This window comes from Eriocheir sinensis, chromosome 10, assembly GCF_024679095.1.
Source record: "Eriocheir sinensis breed Jianghai 21 chromosome 10, ASM2467909v1, whole genome shotgun sequence".
In the NCBI taxonomy this organism is placed as follows: domain Eukaryota; kingdom Metazoa; phylum Arthropoda; class Malacostraca; order Decapoda; family Varunidae; genus Eriocheir; species Eriocheir sinensis.
The window spans coordinates 1,332,678-1,351,657 of record NC_066518.1 but is presented as its reverse complement, the minus strand read 5'-3'; the positions used below and the strand labels follow the sequence as shown (position 1 = coordinate 1,351,657).

The 18,980-nt window shown below is 41.9% G+C and overlaps 1 protein-coding gene across 12 annotated transcripts in view; it reads right to left on the bottom strand.

Moving 5' to 3' along the window:
* Nucleotides 1-7: 7 nt before the first annotated feature.
* Nucleotides 8-18,980, bottom strand: part of LOC126996407 (organic cation transporter protein-like) — a 54,283-nt gene continuing 35,310 nt past the window's right edge. For 5 of the 12 annotated variants that reach the window (XM_050856799.1, XM_050856800.1, XM_050856798.1 and 2 more), the window contains exons 6-13: nucleotides 17,296-17,450; nucleotides 16,697-16,865; nucleotides 15,866-15,962; nucleotides 15,584-15,708; nucleotides 14,998-15,212; nucleotides 12,750-12,931; nucleotides 7,338-7,474; nucleotides 8-317 (exon numbers count right to left, since the gene is read on the bottom strand). In XM_050856799.1, the coding sequence (XP_050712756.1) occupies nucleotides 8-317; nucleotides 7,338-7,474; nucleotides 12,750-12,931; nucleotides 14,998-15,212; nucleotides 15,584-15,708; nucleotides 15,866-15,962; nucleotides 16,697-16,865; nucleotides 17,296-17,450 (1,390 nt within the window). The other 7 variants (XM_050856805.1, XM_050856806.1, XM_050856807.1 and 4 more) reach the window with 7 other exon arrangements.

The window sequence follows — 18,980 nt, the reverse complement described above, 5'->3', positions numbered from 1 at the left end:
TCTTGTTTTATTTATTTATTTGCAAACGAAAGAAAATAAATGCTCTCCGGAAGCCTATCCTCATCGATATTTGCCGAGTACCTGCTTTGGGTGTATCAGTGTTGCCTTTGACAAAGTTTATCAAAAACATTAGGGCATCAGGCATCTCGACAGAAAGGATAGCATTCATTGTTTGATCTCCATGCGACACTGGCTTCTGCTCCAATATTGTTTCACTCTGCCCACAACTCTTGGCCTTAAATGTCATCAGCTTAACCTGTCCATGCTCCTGGTATTGGCAGGTGTCCAACCAAGGTCTTGGTCCACCCCTATGATTCCTGTTTTGAGTAAAAGGTCGTGTAAGCCTAGGTGCGGGAATATTGCGAAGGGGCTATATGTAATATGCTATCTTTGTTGTACTCAGCTGACCCACTGTCCCATTGGACTTGCCACCCAACTTGTGGGGAGTTTTGTGGGTAACACTTGAACTGAACGCAGGGCTGCCCTGTGTTCAATTGACAGCCCCGTCTGTACAACCTCCCAAGCAACAACTCGGGAGGGCTTGATCTTGGTCTTGATTCTGGTAATTGGCTAATGCCGCCATATCGACAAAACTTATTAGCATAGCTAACAGGTCAAACAGTGTCTAGCAAGTACATACATACATACTTGTAGTCAAGAGATGTACTTGAGTTTAGAGTACCTGTTTAACTCCTAAAGGGTGGGTGACGGGTTTTTCCAGTTGCCACGTAAAAGGCAGTCGGTGGCTTTTTTGGGTCTGCCTTTTCCACCGTAATTTTGAATTTTGTGTGGGGATTTATGGATCAGCATGACTCCTAGGCTGCCATACAACTCCTCCGTGCCATTCTCAGTCTTTCTGTGACAGTAACAATGGCAGGAGGTGAGTTTTTCAATCTTCCTCGTCTGATTCCGTGCCCGAGCGTCCTATGCCAGTGACCAACTTCTCATAAGCCTCCTCTAGCTACACCGCGCCAACCACAAGCTGTGTTGCGCTGCAAACACAGGCTTGCTGAAAGCTAAAAGTTACTGCACTTCATCACATCGCCATGGAAACACCACATGACATAGAGACTTTGGGTTTGTGGATGATTGAAAAGGAAGGATGGATAAAGTGGGTGCTCATAAATTTAAAGTTACTGGGTTAGGGAGAGCCATGATATCAATGATAGAGAGTGACCCATTTTTGGGAAAATGTCAGAACATTGCCGTATGGGGAGAGCCGTTTTCACCATACACCCCTGCCCTTTAGGGTTTAAACATGTTTGGTTGGATGAAACTTCATGTGGTGCCTTTGAAATATACCCCAATTATCCAAAATTTCTGCTGATCCACCACCTCTGAATCCCTGTGGTTGGTGATTACTAGGGGTTTTACCATATTTACTAAGTAAAATAAGTTAACACTCATTTCATGCCTAAACTGTCAAGTAGTACACATTACAAAGTATAAATTTAAACTCCTAAATGTATGATTACATTTGAAATGTCTACCTGCTACTTACAATAAAAAGATCCATCTCCAAATTCCACCACATCTTAGAAGTAAAAGAATGAGTCCAATGTTACAAGAAGTCCAGGTTGGTGAATGGACCCTGACAGAATATATTAGCCCCACCCTACCTTTGCAGGCAATAGGAGTCACTTGATAATGATGATGTAATTGTCAAGCATCATATTTTTCAATCAGTCTCAGAATCTGCAGCTGAAGCTGGACGTCTATTTAGCTGAACCTCAGCTTTGTTATCATACAGCTCCTTTCTGCAAATAAGTCAATTGGTTTTGAAAGCGGTAAGAGTGCATACAGTTCAGTTCTACATATCTGAGTATGAATTTGTGCAGAACAATGTGCATTAATGGTTAGGAATTATCTTTTCAAACTGGTGCAAAGTGCAAATTGTACCCCTCACACACATGCATGGATGCATGCACACACATAGATTGAGGATGAAACAAAATTCTATGATGAAGTAGAGGAAGTATTTCAACTAGTTAGGTATGTAGGAGACCAGCCAATAAGACTAAGGTTAAAATCACTAGTTAAAAGAGGAAATACAAGAATATGTTTAGAAGAATGAGTTTGAATTGAAAGGAAGGACAAAAGTTAAGGGAATTAGGGACAAAGTAAGGAAGACAAATGAAGATAAGACCACAGATTACTGAATGACAAAATAAAAAGTGGTATGTGAGAAACTGAAATTAGGGAGTGAAGAAGGAGAAAGGTGTAGAGGAAGAAACAGCTGAGGTGGAAATAGTGTACTTACATAAACATATATGGGATACTATAGTCTGTTCACTTAAGCTAGATTCCTGGCACCTAAGCAGGTTGGAAAGGTTGCAGCTGATTGGCTGCACCGCTCTCCCGCTAACACTCATGTCGGACCACATCTTGCATGCTCTAGTGAGACATGTTTCTAAATTATATGCCATAGCTCACCTTATATACGAGCTAGCCAGTTTTGGTTGACACCATCAGACTCAGCAGTGACTGTAGAATCAAGATGTGTTGAACTGTGAAGATGTTAAAAAATTTTTATAACATGTTTTAATTATGCTCACTATTTTCAGCAGTTGTTCATTGACTGCAGAAATATATTATTACTTTACATAGGAAAATCTCTCGTGAACACGATAGTGTGATAAGAATGCAGATAAAGCTCCACATATTGAAAACACAGAGTTATTTATAGCAACATGTCACTCGCCGCAACCATCATGGCACGCGCGACACTCATTTTTTTAACATAATCACGCAGTGTGTCGCGGCGCGCTGTGATGGTTGCGGTGAGTGACATGTTGCTATAAATAACTCTGTGTTTTCAATATGTGGAGCTTTATCTGCATTCTTATCACACTATCGTGTTCACGAGAGATTTTCCTACGTAACGTAATAATATATTTCTGCAATCAATGAACAACTGCTGAAAACAGCGAGCATAAGTAAAACATGTTACAAACATTTCTTTAACATCTTCACAGTTCAACTCATCGTAATACCATTTTCTTATTTGTTTTGTCGAGTTTTTAACCCTCTCGCGCACAGTAAGTTTCCAGTAAGTTTCTCTTCCACTCACCATGCATCTCTCAGGCCCGACCAGCCTTTTTTTCCCGCCGCGAAACTCTATATTCCAGTACATATTTACGACACCTGCAGCCAAATGCTTGTGGCCAGCACTAAAGCGCAACACATACTTACTTGCACCAATGGTGTAAGATGATTTATATTACATTCTTCATTCTGGGTGTGGGGTACTTTTCCCCAGTCATTTTAAGCAAAGTATTCTGGTTCTGGGTGTCCTTGGGAAGGGCTATTACTGGAAACATTTGGAGTAAAGGCATGAATGTTTTGTTGCTCTCCACACCTTTTTTACATTAATAATTTTCCTAATTTTTTGTCTCCATGGCTGTGTTTCCTGTGATGGAAGTGTTGCCAAGCCCCTCTACCCATTCATATGTAGGTATCTGTCTAGTTTCTTCCTGGGAGTCAGAGTCAGCTATAAAAATTCTGACTCCAACTCCAGGACATTTTAAGGTTGTGACTCTGACTCCACCCCCATCCCCCTCCTCCTCCTCCTCTTCTCCTGTATTGTGGTAGGCAAATCAAACCCAGTCACACTGAACCACATACCACACCCAGCCACACAACACCACACATCACACCCAGCTACACCACACCACTCCACATCACATCCAGCCACAGCACACCACATCATACCTAGCTACACCATACATATTATACGAGCCATGCCAGTCTAGTTAAAGCAGGCAGCCTAGCAATGAGCCAATAGGCTTTCTGGTTCCTGCTCGTCCATGTTTCCATGTTAAACACCCCACCCAACTACACTATACACATCATACCATGCATGCCATACATCATATCTAGCCACTCATCACATCCAAAAACACCACACAAAGCCACACCCACACAAAATAACACCACACTTAACCACACCATACCACACATCATTTTCTGCAACACACACCACACCACACACACCCACACTGTACACCACACCTCGCCGCACCACTCCACACATCATACCCACCAACCCCAAACCACACATCACACCCAAACAAACAGCACCACATCACATGCAGCCACACCAACCCACACATCACACGCAGCCACACCAACCCACACATTACACCCAGCCAAACTACACCACACATCACACCCTGCCACACCATGCCACACATCACATGCAGCCACACTAACCTACACATCACAACCAGCCACACAACATGACACATCATATCTAACTACAACACAACACACATCACATCCACCCACGCTATACCTCACACCACACCCTGCCACACTACACCACACATCTTATCAGGCCATACCACACCCAGCCACATCATATCACATTACACAGCCACATTACACTACACCACACTTCATGCCAAACCCAACCACACCACACATCACACCTGGCCAGACCACACCACACGCCACACTAGGGTTACCACCCGTTCCTTAAAATATGGAATTGTTCCGTATTTGAGGAGAGATGTGTTTTGTTTTGAACCAATATGGAACGGCAATTGTTCCATATTTGGCTGTATAGATGGTGAAACGGATAAAAATCAGCATCTTAAAATTGTAGTGAGCGCATCTATTGGTCAATTACAAAACCAGTCTGTAAAATTTTGTATTTGTCAAGGATCGTCCTAAAATATGTGTAAAGTACATGACATAACATCCCTCCCTACTTCCTCCTGCCTCAACCATCAGCAGGCAGCAGCTGTCAGTCAGGGCAGACTGCCACCCATTCCTTAAAATATGGATTCGTTTTGTATCGGAGAGTGAGATGTTCTGTTTCTTAATTTTTTAAGCTCAAAGCAGCAATTCTACGCCACACCACATCACATCCAGTCACTCAATACCTCACACCATACCTAACCACATCACATCTCACATGACATACCCACACCACACATCATACCCAGTCACATCACACATCACACCATGCCCAGTGGCATCACACAACACATCACATCCAGTCACACCATACCTCATACCACACCCACCCACACCATATGACAAATCACATCCAGCCACACCTTCTCACACAGCACATCCAGCCACAGCACATCTCATACCATACCAGACATTGCACCCAGCCACACTATACCTCACACCACACCCAGCCACACCATATCATACACCACATCACACCCAGTCCCACCACCACACATCACACCCAGCTACACTACACCACATCATACCAAACAACACCACACATTACACCACACTCACTCACACCATACCTCGAACAAAACCCAATCATACCACAGCACACCACACCCACCCACACCACACCATACACCTCAACCAGCTACACCACATGATACATCATATCTAGCCACACTATACCTCACACCACACCATATCATACACCACACCACCACATCACACCCAGTTCCACCACCACACATCACACCCAGCTACACTACACCACATCATACCAAACAACACCACACATTACACCACACTCACTCACACCATACCTCGAACAAAACCCAATCATACCACAGCACACCATACACCTCAACCAGCCACACCACATGATACATCATATCTAGAGCCACACCACACCTCACTCCACACCCAGCCACACTATATATATATCACACCCAGTCATTCCATACATCACACCATACCCAACCTCATTACACCTCACATCACATCACACCCAGTCACACTACCCTTCTTGCCATACCCAGCCACACCACACCTCACATCACACCCAGCCACACCATCTCACACATCATGCCTAGCCACACCACACCACACCTCACATCATACAACATATCACACCCAACCACACCACCACACCATACCCAGCTACATCACACCACACAGCAGACCCAGCTACACCCCACCTTACACCATACCCAGCCACACCACGCCACCCCACCCACCAACAGCATACAACATAGCACCCATCCATGCCATACTGCACTGTACTACATTAGCCACACTCGGTCAGTTCACGCTACACTACGAAGCACGCTGTGACCACAGATTCCGCCCGACCTTTTTTGTTTAGCATGAATAGGGCATCCATATCTCATAAAGGACAGGTTGTCCTTAAAAGGACAGACCTGACAACCCTCTGCTGAGCTCTGAGCAACCTAGCACAGTTTCAGTGCTGAGACAAGAGTGGAAACGCATATGAACAGATTACAAGAATCAGACTTACCCAGTACCGCGAGTGTCACTGGGTGCATCTTCTGTGACATCTACTAATTTATCTCATTAATTTACAGATTAATATTCTACATTTTCACACTAAAAAAGACGTTAAAGTAATGTTTTGAAATGTCTACTCACAAAAACTTGCCTCTCCCACAAATTTGTAGAAATTTCACATAAAGTGTTAACACTGTTCCAGCAGTGCAGCCAAGTACTTTGTATAAGAATTGACTTGCGTAAAGGAGTCGGGGTCGGAGATATATTTACTGACTCCGACTTCAACTCTGGCCAAAAGTAGCCGACTCCATCAACTCCACACCTTTATTTTCTTCCAGGAAGAAGACTTGTAATCTGCAAGAGCACACATACATGCAGACATGTTCCTTGTATTAGCATATCACATTCAAGATCCCCATGCCAATTCACATGATGTCTTCGTATGTCTGACAGCAGCCCACAGTAATTTGAGGGTATGAGATTCATTAGCTATGCATATTTTTACAACAAGAAACACCTGATGTCCTTTGTTTTGACTTTGTGAGCTGTTATATTTATATATTTATGTATATTTCACAGAGGCACAGTTTTATTGGTGACAGAGCTTTTGTGAGTGTTATTAAATTATAATTTTACTCAATTGTGTAAATCAGAAACCATAAAAATAGTACCAGTGTGTGTATGAATAAATACAAACATGATCACATACCCTGGAATGTTTCATTGATCATATATAAATAATAAAAAAAGGTTACTTTTTACGATCACTACTACACTGCCTGTGACACAAAACCAGTCCCTCCTCCAAGTCTTAATTCATGCTGGGCCATTGTTAGGTGGTCCCATTATGGTATATAAACTCATGAATGACCTAGAAGAATCAGATAACAAAGACCTATTACTAATAAGGGGAAGTGAAGACAGAGTAAGGAGGTCATAAGAAGAAATTGAGAAAGGGAATATGACAGAAATAAGTACAGTTTTCATCATAGAAATATAACTACCTGAAATGAATTAAAAGAAGTGGTGGAGGCAAAAACTGTATGGAGCTTTAAGGAAAAGAGGACAAATATGGATAGAGACAGGACCACAAGAGTGTAGGTCAGGCCCTGTATACTACAACTAGGTACATACACACACACCTGCCAAAGTTCTCGCCATCTTCCAGGGTTTCAGGAAGGCGGCAGCCCAGTGTCTCTGGCAGCAGGAGAGTGAGGAGACTTGCCATGAAGGACAGTATGCCAAAAATGAGCAGTGGTAGTGGGGTCCAGAAATCACTCTGTAGAAGGAGCTTTACTCAACTTTTGCATGTACTTCATCTCCAAAAGAGACAAGTAAAGCTGTCTTCCCACCCTCTATAATAAATACACAAGCTACATTTATGAACACCCTATAATATTTTCCCCCAAAATGACTAATTTGAGAGACCACACAGACCCCTTGGTACATACTAGGAGGTCTGTCTTTAAACTTGAAACCATAACACTAATGGGGAAACAACAGCAGCCACCAAGATGTGGCTGCTTTGCCTTAAGGCAGCTTTACACTGGGCAATGTGGGGCAATTTTTGCAGCCAGATAGTTTTGGCAAAAGTGGCAGAATGGCTGGTCCATGCAGCTAGTCTAATATGATGATCTTCCCTGATAATTATGTTAAATAGTCATAAAACCATCAAGTGCTTTGAAACATTCGATCCATTTCCCTCAGAGGCAAAGTTTTTCATAAGAGCATGTTAAACTTTCCTTCTATAGATGGTTTATTGTGCAAACCAGTGGGGTGAGGAGACTAAAATTGTGATTCAAATTCTAAGTGAGATTATAAGGGGGGGAACAAAAGACGTCCACAATGGCACAACTCCTGCAAACAGTGTTCATTCAGTTGAAGATTTGAATATAGAGAGACCAGAGTCTTTAGATGCTGGTTAACCCTTGCATAAGGAATTTAGATAGCAGTGCAGTGGGGCTGCGGGAGGGGTGAAGGCATGCAGTTAGTAAGTTAGGAAAAGCAGTCAACATGAAAATATTGGTAGAATATTGCAACATTACAGCAGAATATAAAGGGTAGAAGACTGTCATTAAGAGGAAGAAACTTGAGGAGATGAAGAGCCTTTGACTACTTTATCTAAAAGGGCTGTGTGTGGAACCCCTCACACATAGAGCTGCATACACCATACAAGGGTGGACAAGGCACTTGTATATGGATATCATTTGGGAGGGAGAAAAATCTGGTGGTAATACATAACGCCTAACCTCGAGGAAGCTGATTTAGCAAGAGATATGAAGTTTCCAGTCAACCCGTCCAGCCCTGCTGACGGCTCTGAGCCGTCGCGTATATGTGTAATGCTCAGCCCTACTGACGGCTCTCAGCCGTCGCAAGTTCTCGACCCTTTATCTCCGTACATAATTGTCTTAGGCTGGTAATATTCACACACGTTATGAGTCAAGATACGGGGCAAGTTTACACTTCTTGGCAACTTACCTAACAGTCCTCACTTGTCACTCACAGTAGGAAATATTTGCGGCTTTTGCGCGTGGTCAGCTCAGCCTTTGTGCTGGGTGCGTGCAGACATGTCTGACTGTGTGTAAATATATACTAGCCTACTACTTTCTTGCTTATATCTTTTTTTAACCATATTGGGAGTTAGATACAAAGTAAAAATACCGCAGGTGGGTGATATGGGTGCAACAAGGCTGCCCCACCACCACTAAAGCAAAGCTAATGGATGATAGTTTGAAGGATTAGAGCAGTCTCTCTTCTTTGGCAGATGTTCTATGTAAGGATACTTCCACCAGGAAGGAAAGATAGATATTGAAAGGCAAAGACAAAAATGTTTGACCAGGCAGGGTGTTGGCATGGAAACACATTATTTAAAAACAATAGCAGGCACTCCATTTGGTCCATAAGTCCACTGAGGATTCAGACAAGAGGGCACAGAAAACATCATTCTGAAGAATTTTAATAACAGGCATGGTCAAGTCAGAGGAGGGATGAGTAGTAGGAATATGCCCATCCAGAGTGAAATTTTCAAAGAAAGTTTGAGCGAAGAGTTCAGCCTTAGCAACAGATGTGACAACTGTTGAGCCAACAGAACTAAGGAGAGGTGGGAAAAATGAAGTAAAATTGTTAGATATTTTTGGCTAAATTCCAGAAATCTCTGGAAAATTAGGGCATCTCTATTAATGAAGGAGTTTTTGGTGAGTAAAAGAACAAATTTTGGGCAACTCTGGGCAGAAATTTCAAGATCACAGTTAGGAGGAGTTTGAATGCTCAGGTACCTTTTTGTGAGCTGCCTTTCTATCTTGTACAGCACGAGAACAAGCATGACTGAACCAGGGCTTTTTTGTATGAGTAGTAGAGAATGTACATGGAATATGCGCTTCCATTGACCTTCGTTAAGCGCTGGGCACACACGACTTCGTTGTGACAAAGACAACGTTATTAAGACGAGCTATGCATTGAGTGAGCTAATTGTTAAGAAGCTGAAGCCTCACATAGAGGGAGAATTTGTCAAAGAGTGCATCACTGCCGCCGTGGAGTTACTAGCTCCAGACAAAGTACAATTATTTCAGAGTGTTAGTTTGTCTCGTAGAACCGTCTCAGATCGGATCACTGGCCTTGCTCAAGATATTCAGAAAACACTGAAGGATTCTGCAAGAGATTTCCAGTTTTTCTCTCTGGCTTGTGGTGAGACAACAGACATAAAAAATACTGCACAACTGGCTGTTTTTCTTCGTGGAATAACAGCCGAGTTTGACACACGAGAGGAATTGGTGTCAATGGAAGCCATGCATGGCACTACAACTGGTGATGAAGTGTTTGAGAGTCTTGTTTTGTCAATGAAGAAACTAGAATTAACATTTGAGAAGTTAAGTAGCCTCACTACTGATGGAGCTCCAGCCATGGTTGGATCACAAAAAGGGTTAATTGCATTTGTTAAGAAAGAACTGAATCGTCTCAGTCTTGATCCAAGTGATTTAATAATATGCCACTGCATCATACATCAAGAAAGTTTATGCGCACAGTCAGTGAAGCTCAACAATGTAATGTCAACAGTAGTGTTTTATATTAACTTTATCAAGAGCAGAGGGTTAAACAGCCGCCAGTTTAAGGAGTTACTGAATGATCTTGATTCGGAGTACGGTGATCTTGTTTATCATTGTGAAGTGCGGTGGCTGAGTCGTGGGAACATGCTCATGCGTTTTTATAACCTGTGTGATGAAGTCAAGCAATTCATGGAGATGAAGGGAAAACCTGTCAAGGAACTCAGTGATACCAAGTGGCTGTGTGATCTTGCGTTCATGGTTGACATTACCAAGTATCTCTCAAAGCTGAACGTCAAGCTGCAGGGCCCCAACCAGCTTCTTAGTTCTCTGCTGTCAAATGTGAAATCATTTGAAACTAAATTAAAGCTGTGGAAAGGGCAACTCGAAAGAGGTAACACTATGCATTTCCCCACTCTGCAAGGACAAAAGCCTTTTACAATGTATGAATGTGCTGGTGAGTGTGTGAAACTTATTGAGGCATTTAGTGAAAGGTTCAGGGACGTGAAAAGTAAATAACAGGAGCTGAATATATTTGCTACACCGTTTAATGTGGAACCAGCTGATATGCCTGATAACCTGCATCATGAAATCATTCCGCTGCAAAGTGATGATGAACTGAAAGCTAGGTCCTACAACATCTCACTGCTTAAGTTCTACAGATGATACGTAGGTGCTGATGATTTTCCTATTTTGAGGAGACATGCACTGAAATATGTATCTGTGTTTGGAACGACTTACTGCTACGAGCAGTTTTTCTCAAAACTTACTCAAGCAAAGTGTAGACTGCGCTCCAGACTGACCGATGCAAACCTGGGAAACCAGTTGCAAGTAGCATCAGCAACAGTACCAGCCAACATCACACGTCTCGCCAAAGAGAAGCAGATGCAGCCAGCCGTCACATTAGAGGTAAGTTAAAAATGTGAAAAAATACTGGTATTTTTCTTTATAGCCCGTGACCTGTGTTAAAAATATCCAAGTGGCCCTTGATAGGACGAAGGTTCCCCACCCTGCTGTAGAGCTTCTACATGACACCATGGATGATCCAAAGCTTTTCTTCCTTCTTCATTTCTTCCTTCCCTCCCTTCCTTTCTTTCTTCCCTCCTTCCCTCTTTCCACTTCTTCCCTCTCTTTCCTCCTCTTCCATCCTTTCTTCACTTCCCTTGCTGGATGGTGTCTCGCTGGCAGCATTTGGCAATATCTCCCTCAGTCCCTTTCTCTCCCTTCATTCCCTCGCTTTCATGATTTCAGAATACTTATACCACCTTAAAATTAGTTTGGAAGGTGGTTAACAGAAGAAAGAATGCTTAGTATATCTTATGAGCCCTCCCTTTAATTAAATAAGATAGCTTAAAGACTGGTACTGAACACCCTTAAAGGCAAGAACCTTCAAAAGGGATTTGAAGGGACTGCGTTTGAACATCGCCCTTCAACAGTATAGGAGACTTTTGCCAGGGTGAAGGTCCTTTTAGTTTTTGAGCATATGGCCCCAGTTTGACAATAAGATGGAGGATTAGAGGTTAGGAAGAGATCTAGAATGTTGGGCGAGTCTCCAAGGTAGTCAGATATATGGAGGGTGCTTAACCAACTACTCTATATTACTGATGAGAGCAAAGTTGAAGGCTTGTTCACCAGGCTGGTCAGTGAAAGAGGATGAAAACCAATGCAGGTGGTGAACATTTAAATCTCCAAAGATGAAGACTTCAGCAGAGGGAAAGAGAGTCAATATGTGTTCCACTTTGGATTTCAGATAGTCAAAGAATTTTACATAGTTGATAGAGTTAGGCAAGAGATAAACAGCACAGACATATTAGGTAAGAGAATGGCAATTAAGTCTTAACCAGATGGTGGAAAATTCTGAAGAATCAAGGTTGTGGGCAAGTGATATTGCACATATAGATGCAGCATCAAGTTTTGGAATGAAATAACAGAACAGAGTGAGATTACTGTTAGTAGCCTCAGAAATCTGTTTTGATTAGGAAGAGAAGGTGAGGTTTAGAGGAGGAGAAATGGTGTTCCACAGAATGGAAATTAGAACATGGAATGCGAATGTTGCAGAAGTTGATGAAGAGGAAGTTGGAAGAGCTATCAAGACACTTTTTAAGTTCGTTACTACCAGAAAGTGGGGTCTGACCTCAGGACATCTATGGTCTTCTCCCCAGATGGGGACTCTGAGGCAGGATTATGCCATCCTTAAAAGAAAGAAGAGAGAGGTGATATGATTGTAATGTTCAAGGCAATGAAAGGAGTAGACATAATTGATCAGTTTGAATAGGATGGGGAAGCATCTAGAGGATATAAAAGGAAGTTGGGAAGACAAGCAGCTTGAAGAAAGATATCAATAAATACAGTTTGCCAACAGAGCAGTGGAGGAGCCTGGACAAAATAGGTAGTTCAATACCGAAACTTGAGTTTAAAGTTAAACTTGACCAACTGAGCCTCAAGAGACAGGATCCCACAAGCATAACTCATTTCCTACAAATCACTAGTAGATAAATATAAGTTTGTACGCACCAGCATGTTGACAAAGGGGGCTAGGGCGCCACCAATCCGTGCAATCATGGAGGAGGAGCCCAATCCCACATTCCTTACCACCGTGGGGAAAACTTCTGCTGACAGTGTATAGATGATGGCATAGGAAGCAGTGATGCACAACTTCCCACCCATTGCCAAGGAGATGAGCAGCCAGTTCATATCTGCAATTCAAGTAAACCAAGATTTTAAGATCATAACTAGCCAGGAGTGGGCCAATATTAAAAGGAACCCAAAATTAAAATTCTGTAATCCTGAATTTGGTATATTCCAACAGTATAAGAACTGGGATAACTGATGGTGATGACCAGCACTTCCAGTTCTTGTTCCAATGTAGCCTGCCATATTTTATAATGGACCAATGAATATTAAAGCTCAGCCTCTACAAATCTTCACACCTGATGCCATTGCTTGTAACACTGGCCCATTTTAAAATGTTACCCAGTGCTATGATATAAAGACAATGTTGTAAATCTGTTCTGCATTCACATATTATAACATAACTATCATTTAACTCTACATCCTTAGAAAAGCATCATGTTCAGTACAGTACCAATGGCATAGTTAGGTAATAGGCGCACCGAACATCACTGTAGCCGATCCAGGATTCAGTACGTCTCCTAACTAGTAGAAGGTAATGTTATAATAGTATTTCGTAAAGAATCCTTATAACCAAAAACTAACTAAAATTATGGGTATTCTTTTTCTTGAACAGAACATTGAATAAACAACAGAACAATAATATGAAAATACGTATGGCCACCGTTGCCAGGTCATCGTACTCAGAGCATAGCATTTACCGGTTTCTGACGCCTAACTATTGCCAAGAAACATCAGGATCTAACTCTTTCAACGATAACTACAAATTAGTTTCGTTATTGGAGCCCAGAAGACAGTTTGGAGGTAGGAAGCCGGGAAATATTATCGGCTGAGTACGACAATCTGGCAACGTTGAGGGTGTAGCCCGAGCCAGCCTGTACGCCATTTTGTGGGTGTCTGATACCATAAATAGTATATTATTACTGCGCAAAGCAGGTGATGTCACTTATTGTGACTTCGTGAGCTTTCATATTTATCTATTTGTGTATATTTCATGGTGGCAAAACTTTCATTACTAGGTTCATTTTTACTAGTGACACGAATATTTGACTGTTTTTCACAATAGAATTTCACTCAAACAAGTGAGTCAGACACCACAGAAATATTACCAGTGTGTGTATGAATGAATAAAAAGATAAGCACATACTTTGATCTAACTCTAGGATGTCTCGTGGATCATTAATAAATAAAAACAAAATCTCTGGATAGGCTACTCTTTAGCCCATTACCGGCTATGGCTGCCAAAAAAGTCCCTCCGCCAAGTTTGTACCCCACCATTTGGTGATTGTTAGGTGTGCCTATTATCAATGGGGGGGGCACTTTGAGGGGCACATGTGGGTATGGCAGGGCACTAGGCAAGTGGAGGTGAGGGGCATTCTGATGCCATGCAGAAGGTTACTAGGACATATTTTAAGATCAGATCAATGATGGGTATTAGAGCATGGCCAGAGGGGAGGCACCTGGGAGGGCACTGGATTCTCAGATGAGGATAACAAGCAGCACTAGGCACACAGGATCTACTTTCCTGTATGGAAATTGGCCTTTTGCATTCTTACTTACATGTGCCTTTCCCTTATTAATAAAAAGATGAATATTTCCAATTTTTGGGGGTACATGACCACAATACTACTTGTTCTAAAATGATTACAAGCAACTATCTCATATCAGATATCCTATAAGTCATGCACTTCCTACCAGGCATCCTAAAAGTCATCCTCATTACAAACTGCATGATCAAGCCTCCCCTGACCTTCACCACATAGCTTTTGGTATTTATCTTTTCCAATCCCCTCTTGAATACATCCCGAGCTGTTCATTTGGCTATCTGTTCTGACAGTTTCCTATCCTGGGTTGCTATTCTTTAACTGCTTTCATTAATATTCTCAATCAAAGTTCAGCATCCTGTTATTTTTTTAGATTATATTTTGGGGAGGTTTCCTTGCTTGGGGCACAAGAGAAATGGTCTTATGTCAAATACAATCATAAGCATGCATCCTCATCATAATCCATTCCTGAGCGAGTCAGGAAAAAATAATCGCTAAAGAACAATTGTCTGGTACAATCGCCTGGTACAATGGACAGTCAATTGCTCTTCAGAAAACAGTGTGACTGAGGGCACTGGACAGCTTACTCTCAGGGATAAACATGGTGGACAGGAGAGACAGACCACCCAAGCCCAGGAAGGCAGACAGAGGGATGCGGCGGCCTATCCTGTTCAACAGTAAAGTTGCAATGGCCAGTGCTGGCACCTCCACTGCTCCACTGATCATGAAATTAAGGTAAGGGTTGCCTCCCAGGTTACCAGTGCTGAGTGACAAACCATAGTAGACTCCACTATTGACAAACCTGCAAGACAATGGACAGTGTCAGTATCTGTGACAACACTACATATTACAGTTCTTAATGAGTTGAAAATAGAGCCAATAAAGGGAATAAGGTCAAAAGGTTGTCATCTTTACATGGTTTATTTAAAAGTATAAAGTAGTAGCTAAGCACAATGAATGAAGGTTTGTCAGGAATTATCAGAGGTATAGTTATACATGCCTTTACACATGAAATAGGTGTAGAGGCAGATTTATTATGAGTAATAAGAAAGATTAAAGAAACTTGATCTGGTTTTGGCTGGGTGTAGGGATTCTACAGTGTATTTTTACCTATTTCTAATGGAGGTAATATTAACCTCATTCAAATATTTGGTGGGGAAAAGAGATATGTACCAGTTGAAGAAGATGTTGAGAGTTATGCAGCACATTCTGGGCAGTCGAAAAAGGTCAAGAAAATTCCCTTTTGCTTTGTCCTCCTTAGGGGCATCTGTAGCTTTATCCAAGAGGTCCTGAGAGACCTGTTTTGTGGAATAACTGGCGTTATGAGTATAGTTTTTAGGGTACACAATTTATTCTTCACTGTCTCCATAGTCATTCAGTAGTACTCATGTGGAGTCATTTACATTATGTTCTAAGAGTCTAAAAAATCTTTTCCTATTGACAACAAAACCTGACCTCCTGCTTGTTGATCTTGGCTGCCTTCTTCAAGATGATGGCAGCTTCTTCATTCCGGCCCTTTGTGATGAGCCACCGAGCTGACTCGGGGATAATCCTTATGTCAAGTGGGAAAGATCATCAGCTAGGTGGACAGCTAGGTGGACAGCTTAGTGCTATGTCTCAGAATTCTCAAAAGGAGAGAAAAAGAAGTGAGGCAGAAAATGACTCATTCATCCCAATGCAGTCTTCAAAATAATCATTACTACTGGGATATGTGCTGCATTACACACCTGATAATCATTGTAGTATAATTTTGTTGTATCATATATAAGAAAAATTCTCTTCTGTAATTAATATGTAAATTACAGTGTTTTTACTTTGATTGCTTCCAGTTCACCTTACCATCTGTTATAAATAACTATAAATTTCTATTTTCTAATAAATAACTATAAATTTCTGTAGTGAGCATTAAATATCTAGCAAGAAGCCATGCTTGTAAATTTTATTTTCTTATCCACAGTGAATGAACAGCTACATATTACACAAGCTCCATATTTCTATTGGTGCATTTTCATGATTCTAGGTAAAAAGTCAAATACAGTATAATACAATCTTAAGTACTATTATTATTCATATCAGATGTATTATAAAAGCATCATGGAAAAAAAAAAAAAAGATTTATAAGAAATGTTTTCTATAATTTCCCAGTCATTCAAGATTTTAATTAAAAAAAAAAGTGAAGCAGAACATACAGTAATAGGGTTAATAAGTGGCACTGTGGTAACTATTGGTAATTATTGGAATAGTTGTGGATTGGACCAAGAATTGCAGAGATGGTACGAGACTTACCAGTAGTATGGAATAAAAAGAAGGGCAGACAGGGTCATGGCTATCTGCAGCCAGCGCCAGGAGGGGATAAGCCATGCTAGCAGAGTTGCGACAAAGTAACCAATGCTGTAGAACCCATGAGCCACAACCCCGACAATTGCACGGCTATTCTTGCCCACCATCTCCATCGCTGAAAGACACAACATACCTAATAAATAGCTCAGATTATTTTTGGGTTCCTCCTGATTTTGTGTTACTACACCAGCTTCATTTTGTCTTAATGTTCCTTTTCTTATCCACCATTTTACCTCTATAGTCAATCCATTGCAAATAGTTAGTTTTTATATATAGGTAACATACGAGGAAAAATAGGTGTTGGGACTGTGTGGCAGAGCAAAGTGGAGGAAAGGACCCGTGGAAGCCAACGTCTCAACGGACTATTTGAAATTGTTTGACTATACATAATTCCATTTCTTTCTGCACCATAATGCCATGTCACTCCTAAAACACACCTGTTATTAGATTGAGTATTTTTTCTCCCTACTCCTACCTGATTTCCATAATTTAATCTCATCCAGTGGTGTCCCCTCTCCCTTTACCTGTCCTCTCTTTCCACTCACCCAAAACGTAAGCGACGAGGAAGATGCCCTGCAGCGAGACGCCAAGGAAAAAGCGGAGGACAACTAGTGCAGCATAGTGAGGGATGACAACTTGGCCAATGCCCACCACCACCATCACCACAAGGGAACCTAAAAACACTGGTTTGCGTCCCACCCTGAAATACAGATGCACACAATGTGGAGCAGTATCAAGTGGGAAATATATGGTTTCAACATGTTTTCTAATAATACAACATTACCAACAACTACTTCCATCACTATTAATAAAACTACTATTACACCACCGACCCGCGCACTACATTCCAAGCACGGGCAAGCGGTGTGCCTCAACCCCAGACGACCACACACGGGCGTGAACCCACCACAGCCACAAGACACACCATGCCAAGACTCCCAAGGCCGCCAACCAACGAGGGAAGAAAGCAGGGCAAAATACAAAACACTCTTTCAGCCTGGCCCGGTAGCTCAGTGGATTGAGCGTCTGCCTCACAACCAAAATGACCGGGGTTCGATTCCCCGACCAGGTGAAGTTAAGTTGGATTTATCTTCTTTCACGTATAGCCCCTGTTCACCTAGCAGTGAGTAGGTACGCGACGTCAGGCAAGGAGTTGTGACCTCGTCGTCGCAGTGTGTTGCGTGTGAGTGGTCTCAGTCCTATCCAAAGATCGGTACTGTGAGCTCTGTGCTCCTCCGTAGGGGAACAACTGGCTGTCTTGAGAGTGACCCGCAGCAGACCAAGAGGTGAATTACATATAATATCGTTACACCGCCTGGGACCCACACACTGACAATAACAAACAAAATTAATGAGAGGCCATACAAAACAAAGCTGCAAAATGGCCCAGACGTGAACACAGACACACCACATCAGTCACTTTGCTTAAACAAGACATAAAACTAGATCCATTACCAACACGAAGACAAATACACAGACAACAAATGCACAGACAACAAATGCTATATAAAATCACAAACAATTTAGTAGACATAAACAAAGACACTTATTTACACACGACTACACGATCCACGAAAGGCAGACACAACCTTAAATACCACACTGATCAGACTAACACTATAATTTATAGTATATTCAAATATTCATTTTTTCCTCGCAGCATCCAGGAGTGGAATCATCTCCCATCTCATGTAGTTAATAGTCCCACTCTTGACACATTTAGGAATAGGATCATCAATCATTATCTCCCTAATCTTGGCTCTTTACCATATCCCAATACCTTTCCTCATCCTAACCCTTATCCTAATCCTGTCCTGGCCTCTTGAATCCCTCGCATATCATGCCACCTGAGAGTGGCCCTCTGCAGGTTCCCTACAAATTAAATTAAATGAAATGAGGATGGGATGTCTTAAGATACGTGGTTGGCAGATGACACCACACCGGCGTGGATCGTTACAAGACTAATTCCTATATAACGGATCCGCTACACATAACTTCGGGGATACGTTAATCGACCGAAATTCACACTGGAAATCGATAAAATATTATGTACTTAAGCTCTGATATAGTGGTTATGGGGTGGGTGAAGCGTAGTGGAGATGGGGGTCTTCTGGTTGAGTTCCCTGCCTCTTGTAGGCCATAGACAATGTATAATAATGCTACATTGTGCTTTGTACTTATTTACACATGTACATACAAATAAAACAATAGCCATCAGGTTGTGCGAAGG